Source organism: Lepidochelys kempii, chromosome 1 (genome assembly GCF_965140285.1).
Source record: "Lepidochelys kempii isolate rLepKem1 chromosome 1, rLepKem1.hap1, whole genome shotgun sequence".
NCBI classification, from domain to species: Eukaryota; Metazoa; Chordata; order Testudines; family Cheloniidae; genus Lepidochelys; species Lepidochelys kempii.
Genome location: NC_136380.1, coordinates 17,053,056 through 17,075,312, shown reverse-complemented (window position 1 = coordinate 17,075,312; position 22,257 = coordinate 17,053,056). Strand labels below are relative to the sequence as shown.

At 42.4% G+C, this 22,257-nt stretch overlaps 1 protein-coding gene across 1 annotated transcript; it reads right to left on the bottom strand.

Moving 5' to 3' along the window:
- Positions 1 to 327: 327 nt before the first annotated feature.
- Positions 328 to 21,427, bottom strand: AQP11 (aquaporin 11). The gene is made up of 3 exons (XM_073335366.2): positions 20,580 to 21,427; positions 4,816 to 4,932; positions 328 to 2,878 (listed from the first exon to the last, which is right to left on the bottom strand). The coding sequence occupies exons 1-3, from the start codon at positions 21,169 to 21,171 to the stop codon at positions 2,826 to 2,828; spliced, it is 762 nt and encodes a 253-aa protein (XP_073191467.1). The 5' UTR covers positions 21,172 to 21,427; the 3' UTR covers positions 328 to 2,825.
- Between the last annotated feature and the right edge of the window lie 830 nt (positions 21,428 to 22,257).

The following is a 22,257-nucleotide window of genomic DNA, read 5'->3' as shown; positions in this document are numbered from 1 at the left end:
GGAGCCTAATCAACTCAAGTGTTTGATTTTATGCTAATAAATAAACCTCAGTGATCAGTTTGGAGTCAAACTGAGTTCTTGAGAACCGAGTGGATAAGATCTTAGAAGCCTTCCCAACACTGGCACATGGCAAGCTAGGCTTTTTGTTTTTAAGTTACTGAATACAGAAATACAGCAGTGAATATTTTGTGTGCTGGGGTCCTATTGTATGAAAGTTTGGGCAATTAAGTTAGTAGTCATGTCATCTCATAGTGAGTTCTGAATACGTGTATCTAAAATGCAAGGAAAAATATACAAGCACAGATTTTATTGAGAACAAAACACGAGATTTAAAACAAGTTATCTGAAGAAAGCATTAACAAACAATATAGAATTTATCTCCAGAACACTTGTAAAAATAAGAGATTAAGAAAAATATCTGTTCAGTAAGGCTTAGTTCATTCAGTACCAAGTACTTTTGTAGTGAAAAACAATCTGATCTGGTCCTACAGCAAAATGAGGTCTGCAGTGTAATCAAGGCCAGGAATTTCTATTTCAATGTTTAAAGAGCAGATTTTATTCATCCATAGCTTTATATTTCTGAAATATTGATGAAATATTTTTTTGCTTTGTGGGCAATTTGATGCATCATCCCTTAAGTAATCTTGGTGTTAACAGATTTGTTTTGTTTATATAAGACTGTACTGAGTAGCAATTTCACTTTACCAAAGGACAGATTTAAAATCTCACAAAAAAAATAACTAGCAAGAATCAAATCTGTAAACAGACCAATATTATTAGGTCAACACTGATAATTTGAGAAACTCTAATCTTGAGTTTAGGCTACAGCTCAGAGTTCAGTTTTGCAGGTCTCACTATTTTTTTGTTTAAGATTTTAAATGAATTAGAGGTGAATCATCTTTGTCAGTCATCTTAAAGATTCTGGAAATCCCTAACAGCAACGTGTCAAAAATAATTTCAAATGTCTCTCTGGCTGTTCCTAAATGTATTATATTGTGTGCTGGGAGAAAGATCAGGGGTTTGCAACATTTGCAGACCTGGACTAATGTAGACTAAGTATGTTGATGAGGTGACATTTGTTTTTCAGTTTTATGTCTTACTAACACAGCACTACTTGGATTGGCTCTGAAGTAAACCCACTCATCTTAAGTCGAGAGGAAACTTAGCTGAGATAAGGCTAACAGCCAAGAGACTAGAAGGCCATTTGTAACATCTTACATATGCACAGCTATTTAAAACAAAAAAGGCAAAATGTGCTTATCTGTGGCAGTACCACTTGCTCTAAAAATTAATCAGAGCAGCTACAGGCAAAATACCTAATGGTATCCATAAAATATTCACCTTATAGCTTTTTAAAGTCTGGGTGGGGTTACTGTTTTATACCAGAATCTAATAGTGCAAAATCTCCTGACTGCTTTGAGAGTCCCATACTTCAGTATCTCAATTACATATAAAACTTGTTAACTTTATCCCCTTTCAAACCTGCTAAACATAAATGGAGAAATACAACCAGCCCCTCTACATATAATTTTAAACAATTATGTTTTTGCAGATGAGCGGGGAACAAAGTGTTTTCTATGTTAATGATATTCTAAAAGCATAGAGAGAAAAATGCCATATGACAATGCATACAGTACTGTGGAATGCTCACATCCTGTGGGTGGTCTTCATCACAAGCACAGGTGTACTCTGACCAGTTTGGCCTGGTGTGCAGCAGGAGTCCTTTTTCGGAGGCAGCAGAGCTGCTCTGCTGGTTATTTTTTGTACGGCAGAGTACTGTTCCATGTAAAAGAAAAATACTAAAGCCTAAACATGCCCACTGAGAGCTTTTAAAGAGACATAACAGAGTCACAAATGATTCAAGCTCTCTGAATAGTCATCAGTCTGACTAGTATTAATAAATTCTTCCATCAGACTCCTCATGCTCATAATACTGATTAGTCTTAGGCAAAGTTAACAATAGAAAATGAGCTCCTGTCAATCAGGACCAAGAATTAATTACTTAGTACTCAGAAGAAGAGAGGACAAAAATAATTGAAGTATGGGCCTGATTCTGCAACTTTTACTATCATGCAGGACTGGCCCCTAATGAGCCAATACATGATAGCGAGGTGGCAGGAGGCAGATTCGTCACAAGAGGAAAAGATGGGTTAGTACTTATCAGTAACTCATCTTTATCAAGTGTCACCTCTGTATGTTCACACTTGTAGGAAGTGGTGCCTCTGGTGTCAAGCTTTGGAATTTTTCTAGCAAGTAGCATCCTTTGGGGCCACATGCCCCACCCTGCCCCCTTGCAGAAGCTACATATGCCACAAGTGGAATATGCAAAGATCATTTGAAGAATGAAATTTTCAGAACCCATCCCCTCTCTTGTGGGTATTATATATGGATAAGAGCCTGATGTAATTAAACCAGTAGTGGCAGATACACAAAAGCAATCTGAAGTAGTTAGGTATCTCTACAATTGACATTTTATATAGGTTTGGAAGAAAGGTCAATGAATGGCATTTTGGATTAAATTTAAAGTGACAAGTTCATTTTGCAATAGTGTTTTTCTTCATATACATGGCTTAACTGAGAAATATGTGATAAACAGTTTCATTCTTGTTCTCACCAATTTGTTATGTAATTAAGTTCTACTGTAAAGTTCTAACACTGTATTTCAAAACATAAAATCATCTGGAAAGCCTGTAAGGAAATCAGCGTTCTCAACGCTTGGTATCCTGGTGTCTTCCCTCTATGTACTGTGTTGCTGCAATTCAGTTCTGTTTTTAAGAGTCTCTTTTTAACATATGTAGTTCTAGAGTTCACCATTTAAAAATATCTCAGAATATCAAAGGAAGGATTTCACCCCACACAATGGCCACAAGTACTGTACCTGACGGGACAAAATACAAAAAGGCAGTTAAGTAAGTACATTTGAGGAACATACAGTCCTGGTTCTATGTACAGTAAAAGCATTTTTAAAATGTTTGAGAGTCTAAAGAACGGTGGAGACTGGAGAAAAAAAGCAAAGAATCATAGCAAACATGGTTTTCTGCAAAGAGAAATCTTGCAGAACCTGTAGAAGATCGCAGCATTAATTAATTCTTCTGTGTCAGATTTCTTACCATAATAATAGATTATTCAAAAGACAGAAATTGTGTGGAAAAATCTACTTTTAAAAGCCAAACAGAGCATATACAGTTTAACTGACTTGAAAATACAATAATAATCCAAAAACTTTGAAGTTATGTGCCAACTGATCCAAGTAACAAGGCTTAGGAGCATTCAGCACACTGACTTAGTTTACTCTGCCTCCACACCCCATTTCCAGTTTTCCATACTTTGACTTGCCAGCTTCTTTTCAAAGCTAGTGATGTCACATTAAATCCATGGGGGAGGTGATGACTGACAAGTAGAAGTAGAATAAGTTAACAGGGTTTTTTAAAACGAGGTACTGTCTTGTGCAGTTTTGCTAAATTGCTTTTTTAATATCCTCATTTTGTACCTAAAAATGACATCTTACTACTACAGGCCAGTTCTAACCTCCAGTGGGGTTCCATGACAGCTGTATCACCACCAAAGTAGACCACATTTAGATTTCATGGAGTGGAAGCTGCCAAGTCAGGACTTTAATAAGGAGGAGGAAAAGGTACATTTTCACATTAACAACATACTGGATGTTCTCCTTTTCTTGTGATTTTGAGCAATTAGCCCAAAATTTAAGAAAAATCCATCTTTCTTAGTTTTTGTGTGTTGTAATTAAGCAGTACAAAATCTAACTGGATGGATACCAGCTGACCAATTTCTGTCCATTTTCAAATTCTCTCAGGCTATTTTTCACTTTCACAGCTCACCCTCCCTTTTAGGATCTGCCAGAGCCCAGCACATGCGGCTGATATTTTTCTAGAACCTGTACAGTCCTACAGTATGTTCCACATCTCAAACAACCAGAATTTTATAACCGAGGCACCAGGGCCAACTGAAAGACAGCTATATCAGATTGGAATATCATTCTGGCAGAGCCAAAGTAGATAAGGTATGTCAATTTAAAACTGATCAGTTAAAATGGATCCGCTTGTATTGCACACCAATTTGGAATTTTGCTGTTGTTCCTTTCAAAGCACCCTGTGAGCATACAGACTTTGACTATGTGACCACTAACTTACAAATTTAAAGATCACATAGTCAATCTCACTTTTTCTTATCAGAATAATAATAATAATAATTCCAACACCTATGTTAATATGGCAGTAAGGCTGAGATGTAAATCTCACAGTCAGGCAAGTCAAACTTATGTTCCCTACAGCAAACCTTACTAAATCATATGTATGTCTGCAGTATTGTAGCAGTGCTGGGCCCAGGATATTAGAGAGACAAAATGTGTCAGATAATATCTTTTATTGGACCAACTTCTGTTGGTAAAAGAGGCAGGCTTTCAAGTTGACACAGAGTTCATGCTTGTCTCTTGAACCAACTTCTGTTGGTGAAGGAGACAAGCTTTCAAGTTGACACAGAGCTCATATTTGTCTCCTCGGTTCAATGAAAGATACAATCTCATCCACCTAAGTCATATGTACTACTACTATATGGCATGAGATTAAACTCTCTCTATATATGCAAGGACAAATTATGATTCATCTGGGAACCATAACCTTGAATGTCCTGACTTGATTCAAGTTCTAACCTTAACATTGCATTAATGTAGCTTTTTGGATTCAATTTGAAATGAAAAACTAGTAGATTGTGAAAATAAAGGATTGTGATTTCTTTCCCTAAATCACATGTTGTTACAATGTTTTTTTAAGTGCAAAAAAGCATAAAGGCACTTACCTAATGAAGGTGCCATCCAATACACTACTGAATAATCCCAGAATTTGTCATGGAAACAACTTGCATGTAATGAAAAGGCCAGTGCTGGGTTAAATATTGCTCCAGTGAGGTTTCCTCCTGCAATAAATTTTAAACAAAATTAAACTAAACCATCTCTCTTGACTTGTATTTCTTTGAGCGGAAATATTTGGTATGGGGCCACAAATGTTAATCCATGATACTATATTAAATGTATGTTTTGTTACACTGGTAATAAACAGCACTAGCAGAACTGATTTTAAATACAGTTTAATTCTGATTTGGTTTGTCTGGTCAGGTGAACTGGACAGAACTATTTTTAAAACTATTTAAAAAACATGCTCTAACACAGGCTATAACTCAGCTCCCTTTCTGACAACATCTGAGTTTCCAGTGCATAGTGATAAGCCCTATCTCTGTGACTGTCCTTGATTGATACTATATAGTATCAGTTCTTCTACGAGTGCCCCCTGCATAGTCAGTCTCTCGGGTGCAGCTAGACCTGGTGCAGCTAGGACAGCGAAACCTTCTGTAGTAGTGCCTGTTAGAAGTGCCTTGTCCCTCCCCTCCCATCCCCAGATCCTGTGCCAGCAGTTAGGGAGGTGTGGCTACAGGAGGATCATTGGCGCCATTGCCACCTCAGTTCCTTCCAACTGCCACAACATTAGGACACCTTAGAGCTGTCTGTCTCCATAATTAGTACAATTGTCTACAAATAAATAAATTAAATTAAATGTTAGTTGCAGTACTGTAATAGTATAGTTATACTTAAATTAAAAAAATTAAATTAAACATTAAAACAACATAATTAACTTACTGATCATGACAGAGGTCAAAGTGAAGAAGCATGGTTTCAAAAAATGTGTATTGTTTCTGGCAGTCTTTCCTTCCTTCCTTCCTGTCTAGCAGATCATTATCCTTTGATAGCGTAAATGAGTGGCTGCCACTGAGAGAACCTTGGAAAACACTGTTAGTGGTCGTGTCCCAGAGTGAATCTGAGAAATGGTCTATGAGCCGGTATGATCGAGATGTGAAAATAGGCATCCTGGAGGTCGAGAGCCAAAAACCAGTCTCCCTGTTCCAGTGCTGGAATAATAATCAATAAGATGACCATCTCGAATTTTTGAGCCTTGACAAACTTGTTGAGAGCTCTGAGGTCTAGTATGGGTCTCTAACCTCCCTTCCTTTTGGGTATGAGGAAATAACGAGAGTAGAACCCTTGCCGCATAGATGTTGAGGAACTAGTTCTATAGCTCCGAACTGGAGGAGACAATCTCTCTCTTGTCATAGCAAATTCTCATGAGAAGGATCCCTGAAGAGGGAAGGGGAAGGGTGTTGTGGTATGGGTAGGGAGGTAAAATTTATGGAGTGTCTGGTTCGAACAATCTCTAGGACCTATCAAGTTTGTCAAGGCTCAAAAAGTCAATATGGTCACCTTATCGATGATCATTCCAACGTTGGAACAGGAAGACTGGATGTCAAAAAGCTCATGGTGGGTGTCCTTAACTTCCTCCAGTGGTATCAGGAAGGTGTCGGCCACCCTCTTCACCAGCTCCTGGAAGAGATCAAAGTCGTCTGCCAAAAATGGTGGGGGAGGCATGATGGCTTTATCTGGAGAAGAGGAGGATATGATCCTTGGTGTCACTTCCTCTTCAGTATTGGCTTCTTGTTCCTCTATGTTTTGAGGCAGTTCCAAATCCTTGGATGCTGTGGCTAAGAAGGTGTGCCTGGAGGATTCTCAGGCAAAGCTTGAAGCTTGAGGGGGTCCCAATATGGCCATTGGGGTGGCACAGTGCCTGGTGGTGATGCCCATGAGTGGCTGTACCAAGAGGTTGGTGATGGGGCCATTTGTGGGTATTGGGCTCACTGTCTGAACCCTCGCTAGAGAGCAGAGAGACATGGCATAGCAGTGGGAATACTTCCCATGCTTGGTAGAGGCTCAGTGCAGAGGTCTCCGTAACAAGGTGTGGGGACTCTGGTGCGTCCAGCATGCAGAGGTCTCTGGAATGGCGAGATTCTGCCAGAACTAATCGTCCTGGCATCAATGGTGATGCTGGGGGGGGGAAGGAGACCTTGTCCACACTGGTCGTTCTGGTGCCAGGCAAGCTGTTGCTGGCAGTTCAGAAGTGGACTTGCGTACAAGGAGCATCTTTTTAGAGTGCTTACTCTTGTCCTTTGGTACCCATGACCTGGTGCCCATGCCCATCTGGTCTATGGGCCTGTCAGCAGTACCAGTTGCCATCGGTCTTCATGAGGCATGGATGCCAGACTGAGATGGTCTCAATCCTGAAGATACTGAGCAAGATGGTGATCACTTACAGGTATTTTTGGGCTCACTGAGGGGATTTTCTGCTCTCTTCTTAGATGATTAGTGAGAAGGGTCCAGAGCCTGTTTCTTCAACCCACATCCCTAAGATGTAGAAGGCAGTGGGGAAGATGCATGACTACCTGGCAGGTGAGGCCAGAGAGCTGCCTCCATGAAAATGATCTTCTGGTGGAGCTCTCTGTCTTTGCGCGATCTTGGCTGGAGTTGTTGGCAAAGACCACACTTCTGTTGTATGTGGCCTTCCTAGAGGCAGTGAATGCAGTGACAGTGCTTATCTGTAATTGGGATTGCCTCTTTACAGGGGCATAAGAACATAAGAATGGCCATACTGGGTCAGAACAAAGGTCCATCTAGCCCAGTGTCCTGTCTTCTGACAGTGGCCAATGCCAGGTGCCCCAGAGGGAATGAGCAGAACAGGTAATCATCAAGTTATCCATCCCCTGTTACCCATTCCCAGCTTCTGGCAAACAGAGGCTAGGGATACCATCATTGCCCATCCTGGTTCCTGGCTAATAGCCATTGATGGACCTATCTTCCATGAATTTATCTAGTTCTTTTTTGAACCCTGTTATATTCTTGGTGCAGCACTTCTTGAAGCCTGGTGAACCGGGCATACCCTGTTGGGGGAAAGGGTCCAGAGCAGGTAAAAAGGGAGGAAAGAAAATAAAGTCTTTTTTTTTTTTTTAAGGGTAAATAAGAAAGGGGAAAACTAAAACTATAAGTAGGAGACTAATTAACTAATTAACTAATTAACCTGTTCCTCTGAAACCTAATTAACTATAGGTATGTAAAATAAGAAACAATAGTCTTAACAGACTGCTAATGGCTCTGTTTCTAGCCTGGGGCGATTGAGAAGAAACTGAGGTGGGTTAGCCCGTGCATGCTGGCTAACCTGGTGGAGCAGCACGAGGAGAGACAGCACAGGCCTAAAGGACACTCCTACCAAAGTTCTCCAATCAGTAGTGCAGGGACACAAGCACATCTACAGTGGAACACTGTGATATTCTGTACCCCAAAGCAACACCCTGGCACCCCCATATTTACCATGGCGATATGATTCTGATACATTTTATATGAAGTATGTCATGTAAGGTGTTAAAGGAAAAGTTATGGTTTGCTGAATAGGATTATCCTATTTGTATCTGTTATACCAATAAAATAAAAACCAGCAGGATCTTATTAAAGGGAAAAAGGCAAAATACCGCATTTATTGTGAATACAGAAAGAATCACAGTAAGCAGCTAGTTATAGCTATAACATTCCATTCAATCTCATATTTATTCACACATTCATTCACACACACACACACAGGTTCTGCAAGGTTATCATCATAGTTACCTTAGAGTGTGAGCCTTAGAGTTGCTCACGCCAAGCCACTGGCCAGGTGGCCTGGACATGAGGAGGGAGCAGGGCCTTGTCAGATGCTCATCTGATGCTCCTGGAAATTGGTTTGCAGAATCAGACCCCAAAGTTCTCACTTTCTAGAGTCTATTTTTATAGGACTTTCTTCCTATGCTAGTCTATGGGAATTCCCTCATCATGCTGTTGCTGAATCAATCAGCAGATAGCACATTCCTGACAGCTCTGCGCTGCTAGATGTTATCTTGTTCTTTGGTTCTCCCATTCTTGAATCTGTTGGGTGGATTCCAGTCTGCCCTCTGGGGGTCCTCTGGTTATTTCCACTTGACGCCTTCTTCAGCCGATGGACACTGGATTCTTAGGTTGGCACCTCCCTGATCATTCAGTTATTATCCACACCAAGCATTCATCCACATACATCCTCTATCTCTATTTTAATCACAATTGTTAATACAAGAAAAGGGCGGGGAGTCTCTGGGTGCTGTTTCTGTTATTACAGAGTATTGCTTTGAGTCTCTCCCTGTGTGAATTGCTTTGAGAACAGACTCTGTCTTAGAATGTACTAACGCAATTAGCAGCTTGCAAGTTTCACAAATAGAGGGAAAGAAACAGTACCAAAAACCAAGAGACCTCTTAATTAGTAATACCCTGGAATTTAAACTATGGGGAAGCAAACTCATTTGTGATTTTAATACAGAACTTCTTTAATATGATCCAACATATGCATGTCTCATTTTTGTATCTAAAGTTATGAATACTATGTGCCAATATTTCAAATGTGTTTGCTCCTGGGTAACACCCACAAGGTAGTTTACATCCAGTTAAACCAGCTCATTGTGGATGAACCATTCAAGGTAATGGCCCATTAAGAAACACAATAGGCCATGAAAGAAGGGTATCCCCACCTGATGGGCTTTCCTGTGAACATTCTAGCCAAAATAAGGATAATGGCCCCTGCTATGACTCATTGAAGTATGCATGGATCTAGACTGTTCTCAGTGGTAGCTGATGACAGAACAAGGAGGAATGGTCTCAAGTTGCAGTGGGGGAGGTTTAGGTTGGATATTAGGAAAAACTTTTTCACTTGGAGGGTGGTGAAACACTAGAATGCGTTACCTAGGGAGGTGGTAGAATCTCCTTCCTTAGATATTTTTAAGGTCAGGCTTGACAAAGCCCTGGCTGGGATGATTTAGTTGGGGATTGGTCCTTCTTTGAGCAGGGGGTTGGACTAGATGACCTCCTGAGGTCCCTTCCAACCCTGATATTCTATGATTCAAGGGCATGTAACTAGATCATGTGATACTGGACTCCACCTTGTGCCTGTGCTTTTCCCACAAACTGTGCTGGGGAGTGGCGACTTTGCTTGGAACAATGAAGTTCCCTCCACATGGAAGAAGCTATAAAATGGGGAAGTGATATCACTTGGCCTCATTCCCCACACAACTCAACACCTGCGAACACCTTAGGAACAAAGACTGAACAGGGGAAGGTGGTCCCAGGCAGGAAAGAGGGAATCCCAGCCTGTGTATGGAAGATTGCTGAACTGTTTGTACTATCAGAGTGAGACACTGCTTGATTCAAATCCTGTCTAGTTTATAGAACAGACTGCAGTTTGGTTTTGTTTCTTAGGTAATTACTTATAATCATTTAAAAACTATCTTTCTGTAGTTAATAACTCTGTTATATATTTTTTACCTATAACAGGGTGTTGTTTGAAGTGAAAGGGAAATTTGCTCAGGAACAGGGGCTGGTGCTTTATCCTCCCCACATTGAGGGAGGGAGGGGCAGACTGGGTAATAACTTACACTGGTCAAGCTTCTGACCAGGGAAAGACAGTACAGCTCTGGGGTCCTAGGCTGGAGAGCTGGGGGAAACTGGCTGGAGCCTCTCTATTGTTAGTTCATGAGTGGCTAGGAGAAGCATTCATGTAACTGTAGCTGGGTGTGCCCCTGCTTATGTACGGCTGTATAAGTGCAAGACCTAGAGAGGACTGCAGCTTGTCACAGCCCCACAGTATGAGAGGGGGCCCAGACTGGAATGCCAGAGGACTCAGCAGTACCCCAGTTCCAGGCTGCAACCCAGGGAAGTCTGTCACAAGCACTTATAGGGACACTACTCAAAGAAGAATCAATGTATTAGCTTACCCTTATTTTTTCCAAAACCTAATATAGGTAAGGAAGATGCTAGATTACATTCCTTTTGATAAAAAAAGAATACTCTCATATTACCTGGATAGAACTAAAGACTTCAGATCTTCTCCCAAGGTGTTTATCTCCTTATACCAGTTCTTCAAAGGGTAGGCCATTTCAGCTCAGTCATTATCTAAATGGGTCAGACTCTGTATTGAGGAGTGTTATAGGACAGCTTTACTTTCCTCTCCAGGTCCTGTTAGAGCTCATAGTACTAGAGCAGTGTTTCCCAAACTTGGGACGTTGCTTGTTCAGGGAAAGCCCCTGGCGGGCCGGGCTGGTTTATTTACCTGCCACGTCTGCAGGTTTGGCCGATCGCGGCTCCCGCTGGCCATGGTTTGCTGTGCCCGGCCAATGGGGGCTGCGGGAACAAGCGGCGTTCCAAGTTTCGGAAAACACTGTACTAGAGGAATGGCTATATCGACAACATTTTTCAAGCACATTCCCATTGTTGAAATTTGCAGGACTGCTACGTGGAGAACAATCCATGCTTTTACAAGTCACTATGCACTAGATCTAGAATCTAGGACCAATGCTCATTTTGGCAGGTCAGTATTTCAATCATTGTTCAATTAGGACTCTGTCCCTCCTTTACTGAGGTACAGTAAGTCCTCACTTAACGTCTTCCCAGTTAACGTTGTTACACTGCTGATCAATTAGAGAACATGCATGTTTAAAGTTGTGCAGTGCTCCCTTATAACTTTGTTTGGCAGCCACCTGTTTTGTCCACTGCTTGCAGAAAGGGCAGCCAATTGGAGCTAGCTGATGGGGGCTTGGAACCAGGGTGGACTGGCAGCCCCCCATCAGCTCCCCGTTCCCTGTGCGGCAGGCTATCTATTGCCAGGAAGTTCAGCTGTCCCTCCCCTGACTGCCGTGTGCTGCTCCTGCCCTCTGCCTTGGAGCTGCTCCAGGGAACCTCCTGCTTGCTGTGCAAGAGCTGGCGGGAGAAGAGGGGTGTTAATGTCAGGTTGTCCCCCTCCCCCAGCTCCTTTACCCCATCTCCACAGAGCGGGGAGATGCGGGAGGGGGGACATGACAGGGCTCAGGATGGAGGGAGCTTGCTGGCAGCAGCTGCTGTCTCAACTTGCTGATCTACTTAAAAAGGCAGTGTACTAGAGTGGGGTCAGTGTACTTAAAGGGGCAATGCACGTCTCTCTCTCTCTCACACACACACACACGGTGTGTGTCTCCTTGCCTAAGGAGGTTGTGAGGGCTAGGACTGTAACAGGGTTTAAAAGAGAACTGGATAAATTCATGTAGCTTAAGTCCATTAATGGCTATTAGCCAGGATGGGTAAGGAATGGTGTCCCTAGCCTCTGTTTGTCAGAGGGTGGAGATGGATGGCAGGAGAGAGATCTCTAGATCATTACTTAGGTTAGGTTCACTCCCTCTGGGGCATCTGGCATTGGCCACTGTCAGTAGACAGGATACTGGGCTAGATGGACCTTTGGTCTGACCCAGTATGGCCTCTTATGTTATGTTCTCTGTCTCTCTCTCACAGACACACACACTGTGTGTCTCCTCCCTCCATTCCTGCTGCCTTGTAGATTGAAGCTACATTAACAACATGTTAACCCTTGAGGGCTCAGCTGAGGGCTAGTTCATCATTTAGCAGTAAGGCGTTCCCTGGGAAATATCCCCCCCTCTTCCACCCTCTGACTTCACCATCTCAAGCTTCACAATCATCATTGCTGTGTACAGTATTAAATTATTTGTTTAAAACTTATACTGTGTGTGTGTATATATATATATATATATATATATATATATAAATAAGTCTTTTGTCTGGTGAAAAAAATTTCCCTGGAACCTAACCCCACCCTATTTACATTAATTCTTATGGGGAAATTGGATTTGCTTAACATCATTTTGCATAAAATAGCATTTTTCAGGAACATAACTACAACGTTAAGCAAGGAGTTACTCTACTGCTTTCCAAACTTTCCCAAGGCTGGAAATATGCAAAGCGCATTCTAAGAAGAAACGTAGGTTGGTTATTTGTAACTGGAGTTCTCTGATATACACTCTGCATATTCACACTCCCTGCCCTCCTTCCCTGCTTCTGTGGAGTCCTAATTGTATCATTACTTGGTATTCTGCTTTAGCATTTATTCTCCAGTGCACACTCTTGGTCAGGAGGAGAAAGGAGAGGACCAAAATGCTTCTAACAGGCTCTGCTACTGGAAGGTTTCATCACTGTAGCTGCACCACATCAGCACATCCCAGGAGTGTGAATATGCAGAGTGCCTACTGAAGAACTTCAGTTACAAATAACCTCCATTTCTAATGGCTGTTCAATGGAGGAAATTTATTAAAAGACTAATTTTATTCTATTTGTTGTTCCATTTCCTTAATGATTCATTATTGAACCTTTTGCCTTAATAAGTCGGTGTTACTTTACAAAAGTTAATAAACATAACTGCATACATAACTTACAGTGAGGTAAATTTAAAAAACCAAAAACCAAAAAAACCAAAAAACCTACTACTGCTGTTACTACCCAACCCCCAAACAATAAACCAGAAACCAAAGCATATAAATGTACTTTGCATCTTTCCCTGTAAACTACCCAAAAAACCTTGGCCAAATGCCCAAAGGGAGCAAATTCCAAAGGTTACAGACTATAGATTGAGAGATTCTGACCTCTGTACCTTGGGAATTCAGTGTAATAACCCATCAATTTAAGCTTCCATGAAATCTGAAACACAATGCCCAGACTGCACGTGACACGCCACACACCAAATGATAACAGAACATGAAAACAGTGATCACAATTTTAATATTAGACTAACAATTACTTTTTTATGTAATTTTTAACATTCATAGAATCACAGAATTATAGGGCTCAAAGGGACTTTGAGAAGTCATCAAGTCCAGCCTGCTGCACAGTGGCAGGATCAAATAAACCTAGACCATCCCTGACAGGTGTTTGCCTCATTTGTTTTTAAAAGCTTCAATGATGGGGGCTCCACAACGTCCCTTGGAAGCCTATTCCAGAGCTTAACTACCCTTATAGTTAGAAAGCTTTTCCTAATAGCTAACCTAAATCTCCCTTGCTGCAAATTAAGCCCATTACTTCTTGTCCTACTTCCAGTGGACATGGAGAATAATTGATCGCCATCCCATTTATAAAAGCCCTTAATATTTTGGAAGACTTATCAGGTCACCCCTCAGTCTTCTTTTCTCAAGACTAAACATGTCCAGTTTTTTTAACCTTTCCTCATAGGTCAGGTTTTCTAACCCTTTTATCATTTTTGTTGCTCACCTCTGGATTCTTTCCAGTTTGTCCACAGCCTTCCTAAATTGTGGTGCCCAGAATTGGACACTGGACAGGGATGGTGTCCCTAGTCTCGGTTTGCCAGAAGCGGAGAATGGGCGACAGGGGATGAATCATTTGATGATTACCTGTTCTGTTCATTCCCTCTGCGGCACCTGGCATTGGCCACTGTCAGAAGATAGGATACTGAACTAGACTGGCCTTTGGTCTAACCCAGTATGGCCATTCTTATGTTATGTTCTTATGAAGAACTCAACAATTTTAGGGGCAGGAGTTATTGTGCAGGAACACAGCTCTCATTCCTCCACTAAAAGCTAAGAGAAATTATTCTTGGGGGAGCACTGCTCCCCCAAACCTCCCCCCTTCCTTTGAAGTGGGGACTCACAAACCAAAGGAACATGAAGTGGTAGCAGCACTAGGAGAAAGTGCCTTGCAGCCCTTAATGGGAAGAGGCAGGGGAAATAAATATATAGATTTAACATAAACTTTCTCTTTAAATGTCTTGATTTTCTAAATTGTATGGAACTGCATCGTATATTACAAAATTTTCTGGGAAAGTACCCCAGCTGCCACTTCTTATCTGTTTTTACATTAAAACAGATTGTCCATCATGGTCAGAATGGAAGCGTGGAAAAGCAGAGATGTGCAGCTGGGTAGAGGCGCACACATACTTTTACACTTTCGGTTTGCTGACCAAAGGTCTGCTTTTGGACATTTTTCCTGTCATCCTTATTCTCTTTTCCTTGCAGTGACTCATCACAACAAGGTGATGCAGCACTACATTACTTCACAATGTCCAGACCTGTGATGGTATCCACCAAAACTGGTGAACTCTCCAATTTACCTTGAACTATTTTAACTACTGTTTAGGGGGTAAATTATAGTTTGACCTTCTTTTGGCTGTTGATCTAATTAATGAAGAGACTCACCTGAAACAGTAAAGAAACAAAGAATGATTCTCACCCTAAAAGTTTGCTTCAATTTTTTCTTTGCTCTTTCCCTCCCACATTCTCAGTCCAGGGATTTTTAACCCTCCCCGCCTCTCTCCTATGTTCTCCTGTCTCCTCCATCCTTTGTTGCTTCTTTCCCCTTGTGATTTCTTTTGTCCCCTCCTCTTAACAACGTTGTAGCTGCTAGAACAACTTAATGTTCATAAAACAGAGGAGTAGGAGATTTTCTGACTCCTGTTCTCCTGCTATTTCCGAAGAGCATCAAGTAGCCAAATTTGGTGAATGAGGGATCAGCTCCTCTTCAACCCAGATAATAACGTAGTAGATAATGGAGTATTAGAAACTGAAGCAGTAGTCCTCCATAGCTAATTTTGCATAGGAAACGGAGAACTTCTATAATCTCTCGTTATACAGATAATGATTAACACAACATTTTAAAAGGTTATTTTACATACAGTATAAATTTTAGATTAAAAAGTCTTCAAGGCAGTATCACCGTATTTCTGTTTGTTCTCCAAGGTACCTCACATGCTTTTGGACAGTTTTAAATATTGAGATATTTATTCTAAACCAAAAATGTAATTTGAACCTTAATAAAACACTACTTTAAAAAAAAATCTACAAGCGATAAAAATTAAAGTTACACTTTAAAAACAAAAACAGAAAGGAACACCAGAAAACATAGAAATGCAACGTTAAGGTACCTTAATCAACCTTGAACTTTTCCCTCATAGAATATCATAGAATCATAGAATATCAGGGTTGGAAGGGACCCCTGAAGGTCATCTAGTCCAACCCCCTGCTCGAAGCAGGACCAATTCCCAGTTAAATCATCCCAGCCAGGGCTTTGTCAAGCCTGACCTTAAAAACCTCTAAGGAAGGAGATTCTACCACCTCCCTAGGTAACGCATTCCAGTGTTTCACCACCCTCTTAGTGAAAAAGTTTTTCCTAATATCCAATCTAAACCTCCCCCACTGCAACTTGAGACCATTACTCCTCGTTCTGTCATCTGCTACCATTGAGAACAGTCTAGAGCCATCCTCTTTGGAACCCCCTTTCAGGTAGTTGAAAGCAGCTATCAAATCCCCCCTCATTCTTCTCTTCTGCAGGCTAAACAATCCCAGCTCCCTCAGCCTCTCCTCATAACTCATGTGTTCCAGTCCCCTAATCATTTTTGTTGCCCTTTGCTGGACTCTCTCCAATTTATCCACATCCTTCTTGAAGTGTGGGGCCCAAAACTGGACACAGTACTCCAGATGAGGCCTCACCAATGTCGAATAGAGGGGAACGATCACGTCCCTTGATCTGCTCGCTATGCCCCTACTTACACATCCCAAAATGCCATTGGCCTTCTTGGCAACAAGGGCACACTGCTGACTCATATCCAGCTTCTCGTCCACTGTCACCCCTAGGTCCTTTTCCGCAGAACTGCTGCCTAGCCATTCGGTCCCTAGTCTGTAGCTGTGCATTGGGTTCTTCCGTCCTAAGTGCAGGACCCTGCACTTATCCTTATTGAACCTCATCAGATTTCTTTTGGCCCAATCCTCCAATTTGTCTAGGTCCTTCTGTATCCTATCCCTCCCCTCCAGCGTATCTACCACTCATATTTGTATCCCGCTGGGCTCCCTGCATTCAAGGATGATACATGTGTGTAGGTATCACAGCCAGTTCACATTTTGAGCTACTGGTCTCATAAGGATAATGCATCAAAATATTCTTTATTAATTTGACAAGTGTAGTTTTAATACTATATAACACTTCATAGTACAACAGTAAATATTTTGTAGTATATTTTTTAAAATAATGGTAATATTGCACATCACTTAATAAGCTCTTTGCACTTGAATTTTGATGGTCAGGGAGACTGGGAGTTACTGTGAAAATTATGGGCTGTGAAAGGTACAGAAGGTGTATTTCCATTTTTACACTATGCTTTTTAAATATAAGTGCCTTCCTTCAAACAGAAAATATTTAAAGACCTAAATTACATGGGACCAATTACTCATGTGTTTTTTGGTACTTCCATAAATACTATATGAAGAGTAACAAGGCAGAAAAGGTTAGTTTTTATAAAAGCTGTTTGTACTTTCAAAAAGTGAAAGAATATGACATTGAGGGCTTCCAAATTTATTCTCTCTCAATCACTCCCTATAAAAGTCATTCAGTTTACAAATAACAATGATGATTTTTCTAACTTTCTTGCACATCATCAGCAGTTAATTTGACCCATCTGATATGTATATTAGTGGTAGTTAAAATAAATTGAGGTGTAACACCACTGTTTTGGGTCAGGTTTACTGGTAATTATATATAAGGAAATAACCCAGCTAGACTTTAGGATCCTAGTGAAAAATGTTGGTGACAGCAGTTTATGCTTAAATGCCCAGGTGAAAAAAATTGCCTTATAACTTCATAAACCCTGTTTATCTTTGGTATTGTCCCCAAGTATGCTGCTAGGTACTTTACGGCATGCAAGTCTCTGTCCAGAACAGAAAAAAATAGAGGAAAAAATCATTTTAAAAAATGTACACAAAGCAAATTTGTTATGGAGCAAATAATAAACATGTTTGTTTTTTTTAAAAAAACAATCGCTTTTTAGAATATAGTCACACCTACACTTGCAGCACAAAGCTCTTTAACGTTTACTAGGTCATAAAACATTCACCTTAGGCTGAAGCCTGACATATAAGAAATGTACTCTGATATATCTGGGTCATTCATTACTGAACCACATGTCAGTTTGAAAAGCACACCCACAATTTGGCTTTTAAAAACAAACCATCTAACTTGGTTCAAATTCACAGATTTAGTATACTTTTTATAACACAAGTAAAATAATGTAAAATTTTAAAAATGGCAAATTACTACTCCATATTATGGTCTAATCCAGGGGTTCTCAACCTTTTTCTTTCTGAGGCTCCCCCAACATAACTACAAAAACTTCACAGCCCACCTGTGCCACAACAACTGTTTTTCTGCATATAAAAGCCAGGGCCAACATTGGGGGCAGAAATTAGGGCAATTGCCTGGGGGCCCCCCGCCACAGGGGACCCCACAAAGCTTAATTGCTCAGACTTCAACATCAGCCTTGAGCAGTGGGGCTTGCAGCCCCAGGCTTCAGTTCCATACCAGTGGGGATTCATCTTTCTTCCCTGGGCCCCAGCAAGTCTAATGCCGGTCCCTCTTGGCAGATCCCTTGAAACCTGCTTGGGCTGCCCAGTGGGCCCCAGACTTCTGGTTGATAACCACTGGTCTAATCTATTTGGTATTTGTTGGAGAAAAAAACTGAATGCTTGAAGTACATAACAATGAAAATGGCCCAGTTTAATAATTTATAAATATTAATCTGCAGCATTGTGAATTAGGATCTCAAAGCCTAAACAAGCTTTTGGACTCATCCCTCATGATTTTTATATTTGAGGATTATCTCATTCACCTATACATGATTTTCAGTAATATCTGAAAAGAACATTAAGGTTGCAAAGTCAAGCATTCAAGCTAAGAAATACCATAATTAAGTTTGCCTGGGCAACCACAATTCAGCCTCTTTTCATGTATGCATTATAACAGTCTTGCCCAATATAGGAAGACTGAGGCAGAAAGAGAACTCAGCTCTCCAGAGTCCCAGTCCAATTGCCTTAACAGCAGGAGACCATTCTTTCTCTTCTTGCAACCCACTGCTTCATTCAGTATCCATCCTGTGCACTAAATGAGGCAGGGATCCAGTAAAACAAATAGCAGGTAATCATGTAATTAACAACTATATCATAATGTTACATAAAGAAGGATGAATTACGACTGCTCAGGCAACCTTAGTTCTAGAATTTCCTAACTTTTGAGTGGTTGATTTTGTAACCTTAATGTTCTTTTAATGTAGTTTTTTTATACGTAATATTCCAGTGTTTTTAAAAAACAAATTAAAAAAATACAAACATTCCCTCATGTTGAGCCATTCTGATCTCCTGCATAGATCATCAGCAGGGCTGGAACCCAAGAGCATTAGATCCACAGTTAGGGTGACCAGATGTCCCGATTTTATAGGGACAGTTCTGATTTTGGGGACTTTTTCTTATATAGGCTCCTATTACCCCCCACCCCGTCCTGATTTTTCACATTTGCTGTCTAGTCACCCTATCCACAGTGCAGAAGTCTACCATTTGAGTTAACTAACAGCAGTAACAGGCCACTATCCTCTACGAGGACCAGCCACTAAGGGAATAACATGAACATACTTTGGCTTACACATATATTTGCTAGACAGCAGAGGAATGTTAGTAATCTTGTGTTATATTTTATGCTGTCAGAATATTATAATCTAGTGTATACCCCTCTTCTAAGACTTTTGCTGAAAAATTCAGATAAGACACTTAAAATCTGTTAGGAATCATCACCACGTTGCATTTGTCCTCAAAATTTCACTTCAGAATGTAGTTCAAAATTGCTAAACTTTTTTCTGCAAATCTTTATGGACTTGCTCCATTCTTCCTGGTCTTGTTTAGATTAGAGTTGCTGGTTGTGCTGTAACCTGAATTAATTGATTGCCAATTAACACTACCGTGTATACACTTGAGACACATTTTTTCCTGGTCATCGTTAGAGTCCTGCACGGATACAAAATTTGTATCCACAGCCAATCCACGATCTTCAAACATAGTCCACGGATATCCGCCGATTTGCAGGGGTCTAGTCATGGTTTACCTGAAGTCTCAATGTAATATACCTAATTAAATCACACTGGTGTAAACCGTGCTTTACGTGTGAGTAGTATAACTATGTTAAGGATTTGCCCATTGATGTTACTCAGTAGTTCTCAATCAGGGGTCCGGGCCCCTGTGGGGAGCCATGAGCAGGTTTCAGGGGGTCGGCCAAGCAGGGTCGGCATTATACTTGCTGGAGCCCAGGGCGGAAAGTTCAAGCCCCGCTGTGTGGGGCAGAAGCCCGAGGCCCCAAGCCCCACCACCTGGCCCGGCACTGAAGCCGAAGCCTGTGCAACTTAGCTTTGTGGCATGGGGCCCTGGTAGGCAATTGCCCTGCTTGCTACCCCCTAACGCAGGCCCTGGCTTTTAATCTACTGGATATGCAGAAAAAGAGTTGTGGCACAGGTGGGCATGAAGTTTTTATAGCATGTTGGGGGTGGCTCAGAAAGAAAAAGGTTGAGAACCTCTGATGTACCTGATGTATTATGATGTAGTTAAACTGATGCAAATGTATTGACACAAGTTGTATGAAAGATGTCATGTAATATAAAGTTGTATTATGAAATGATTTTTCTGTTTGTTTCAGTAAAATATTTAAAAGAACCATCTGGAGAAATTCTTTATACTTAGTTTTACCCATTATAAAACTGTTATAGATTGCAAATTCTTTAGAACAGAGATTTCACTTCACTTCATTCTCAGGCCCCAATCCTGGAATGGGATCTATGCAGGTAGACCTTTACATCTATACAGAGTCCAAATGAAGTATCCCTATCCTGTTCAGCTTACTGGATCAAGGCCTTTGTTCAGTGTTTTTTGTAAGCTGTAAAGCACAACAGCACTACATAAACAATTTTGCATGCACACATTTTTTAACACATCACATAATTCATAAATATCTATAACTTGAGACCACCATTGACAAAAAAAAAAAAAAGGGAACTAACCTCCATACACCAGCATAGTAATGAGAAGAGCAATTAGGTGGACTCTGAGCCTGGGTTTAACTGACTCAAATTGCAGTATGGTCAGCTGGAACACGGTGGAGAAGAGCAGCTCTATGCAAAAAGCCTGGGTCTCAGTGGTTTGGATGGGATTACAGCAGCCCTCGGACAGTGCCTCAGAGTGCACGTTGATGATCCCCATGGACCAGATGCAGTGCATGTAAATTCTGGCCAGCACTGCACCAGCGAACTGGGCTCCAATCTTCAGCCCGCCTTGCTTGACTGAGATCCCACCATCCAAGATTTGATGCAGAGTGCCACAGGGGTTGCATGTGCTGCCAGTCAGTGTCAATCCATGCAGGACAGTAAAAATGTAGGTGAGGGTGAGGGCAACATGTGGCTTAGGCTGCACATTGGCCAGCAGCCGGAGCTCATTGGTGCAGGCACAGATTTGGAAAGTGGCAAACACCTCCAGGAGAAACATGCGAGGGCGTCGGGTGTACATATGACCTTGGGTTAGCTTCCGGCACCCTCCTACCAACATCATGGTGCCAGCCATCAGCAGGAGCGAGATCCAGGTCTCATCCAGAACCATAGTGAGGCCCAGGCTGACAGAGGCCAGGACTTCTCCCAGCACAGGGGCAATTATACTCAGGTCCTGGGCTCACCCCTCTCCAGCCCTGCTTCCCCTGCTGCCGGTGAGGGGGGGACTCTGCTTCTCCACAGCCTGTCAGGCGAGTGTCTCAGCTCTTCCCCTCTCCTGCCAAGCTCCCCCCACAGCCTGTCGGGGTGTGTGTGTGTGTGTGTGTGTGACTCAGCTCCCCCCTCTCCTGCCAAGCTCCCCCCACAGCCTGTCGGGGTGTGTGTGTGTGTGTGACTCAGCTCCCCCCTCTCCTGCCAAGCTCCCCCCACAGCCTGTCGGGGTGTGTGTGTGTGACTCAGCTCCCCCCTCTCCTGCCAAGCTCCCCCCACAGCCTGTCGGGGTGTGTGTGTGTGTGTGTGACTCAGCTCCCCACCCTCCTGCCAAGCTCCCCCCACAGCCTGTCGGGGTGTGTGTGTGTGACTCAGCTCCCCCCTCTCCTGCCAAGCTCCCCCCACAGCCTGTCGGGGTGTGTGTGTGTGTGTGACTCAGCTCCCCCCTCTCCTGCCAAGCTCCCCCCACAGCCTGTCGGGGTGTGTGTGTGTGTGTGTGTGACTCAGCTCCCCCCTCTCCTGCCAAGCTCCCCCCACAGCCTGTCGGGGTGTGTGTGTGTGTGTGACTCAGCTCCCCCCTCTCCTGCCAAGCTCCCCCCACAGCCTGTCGGGGTGTGTGTGTGTGTGTGACTCAGCTCCCCCCTCTCCTGCCAAGCTCCCCCCACAGCCTGTCGGGGTGTGTGTGTGTGTGTGACTCAGCTCCCCCCTCTCCTGCCAAGCTCCCCCCACAGCCTGTCGGGGTGTGTGTGTGTGTGTGTGACTCAGCTCCCCACCCTCCTGCCAAGCTCCCCCCACAGCCTGTCGGGGTGTGTGTGTGTGTGTGTGTGTGACTCAGCTCCCCCCTCTCCTGCCAAGCTCCCCCCACAGCCTGTCGGGGTGTGTGTGTGTGTGACTCAGCTCCCCCCTCTCCTGCCAAGCTCCCCCCACAGCCTGTCGGGGTGTGTGTGTGTGTGACTCAGCTCCCCCCTCTCCTGCCAAGCTCCCCCCA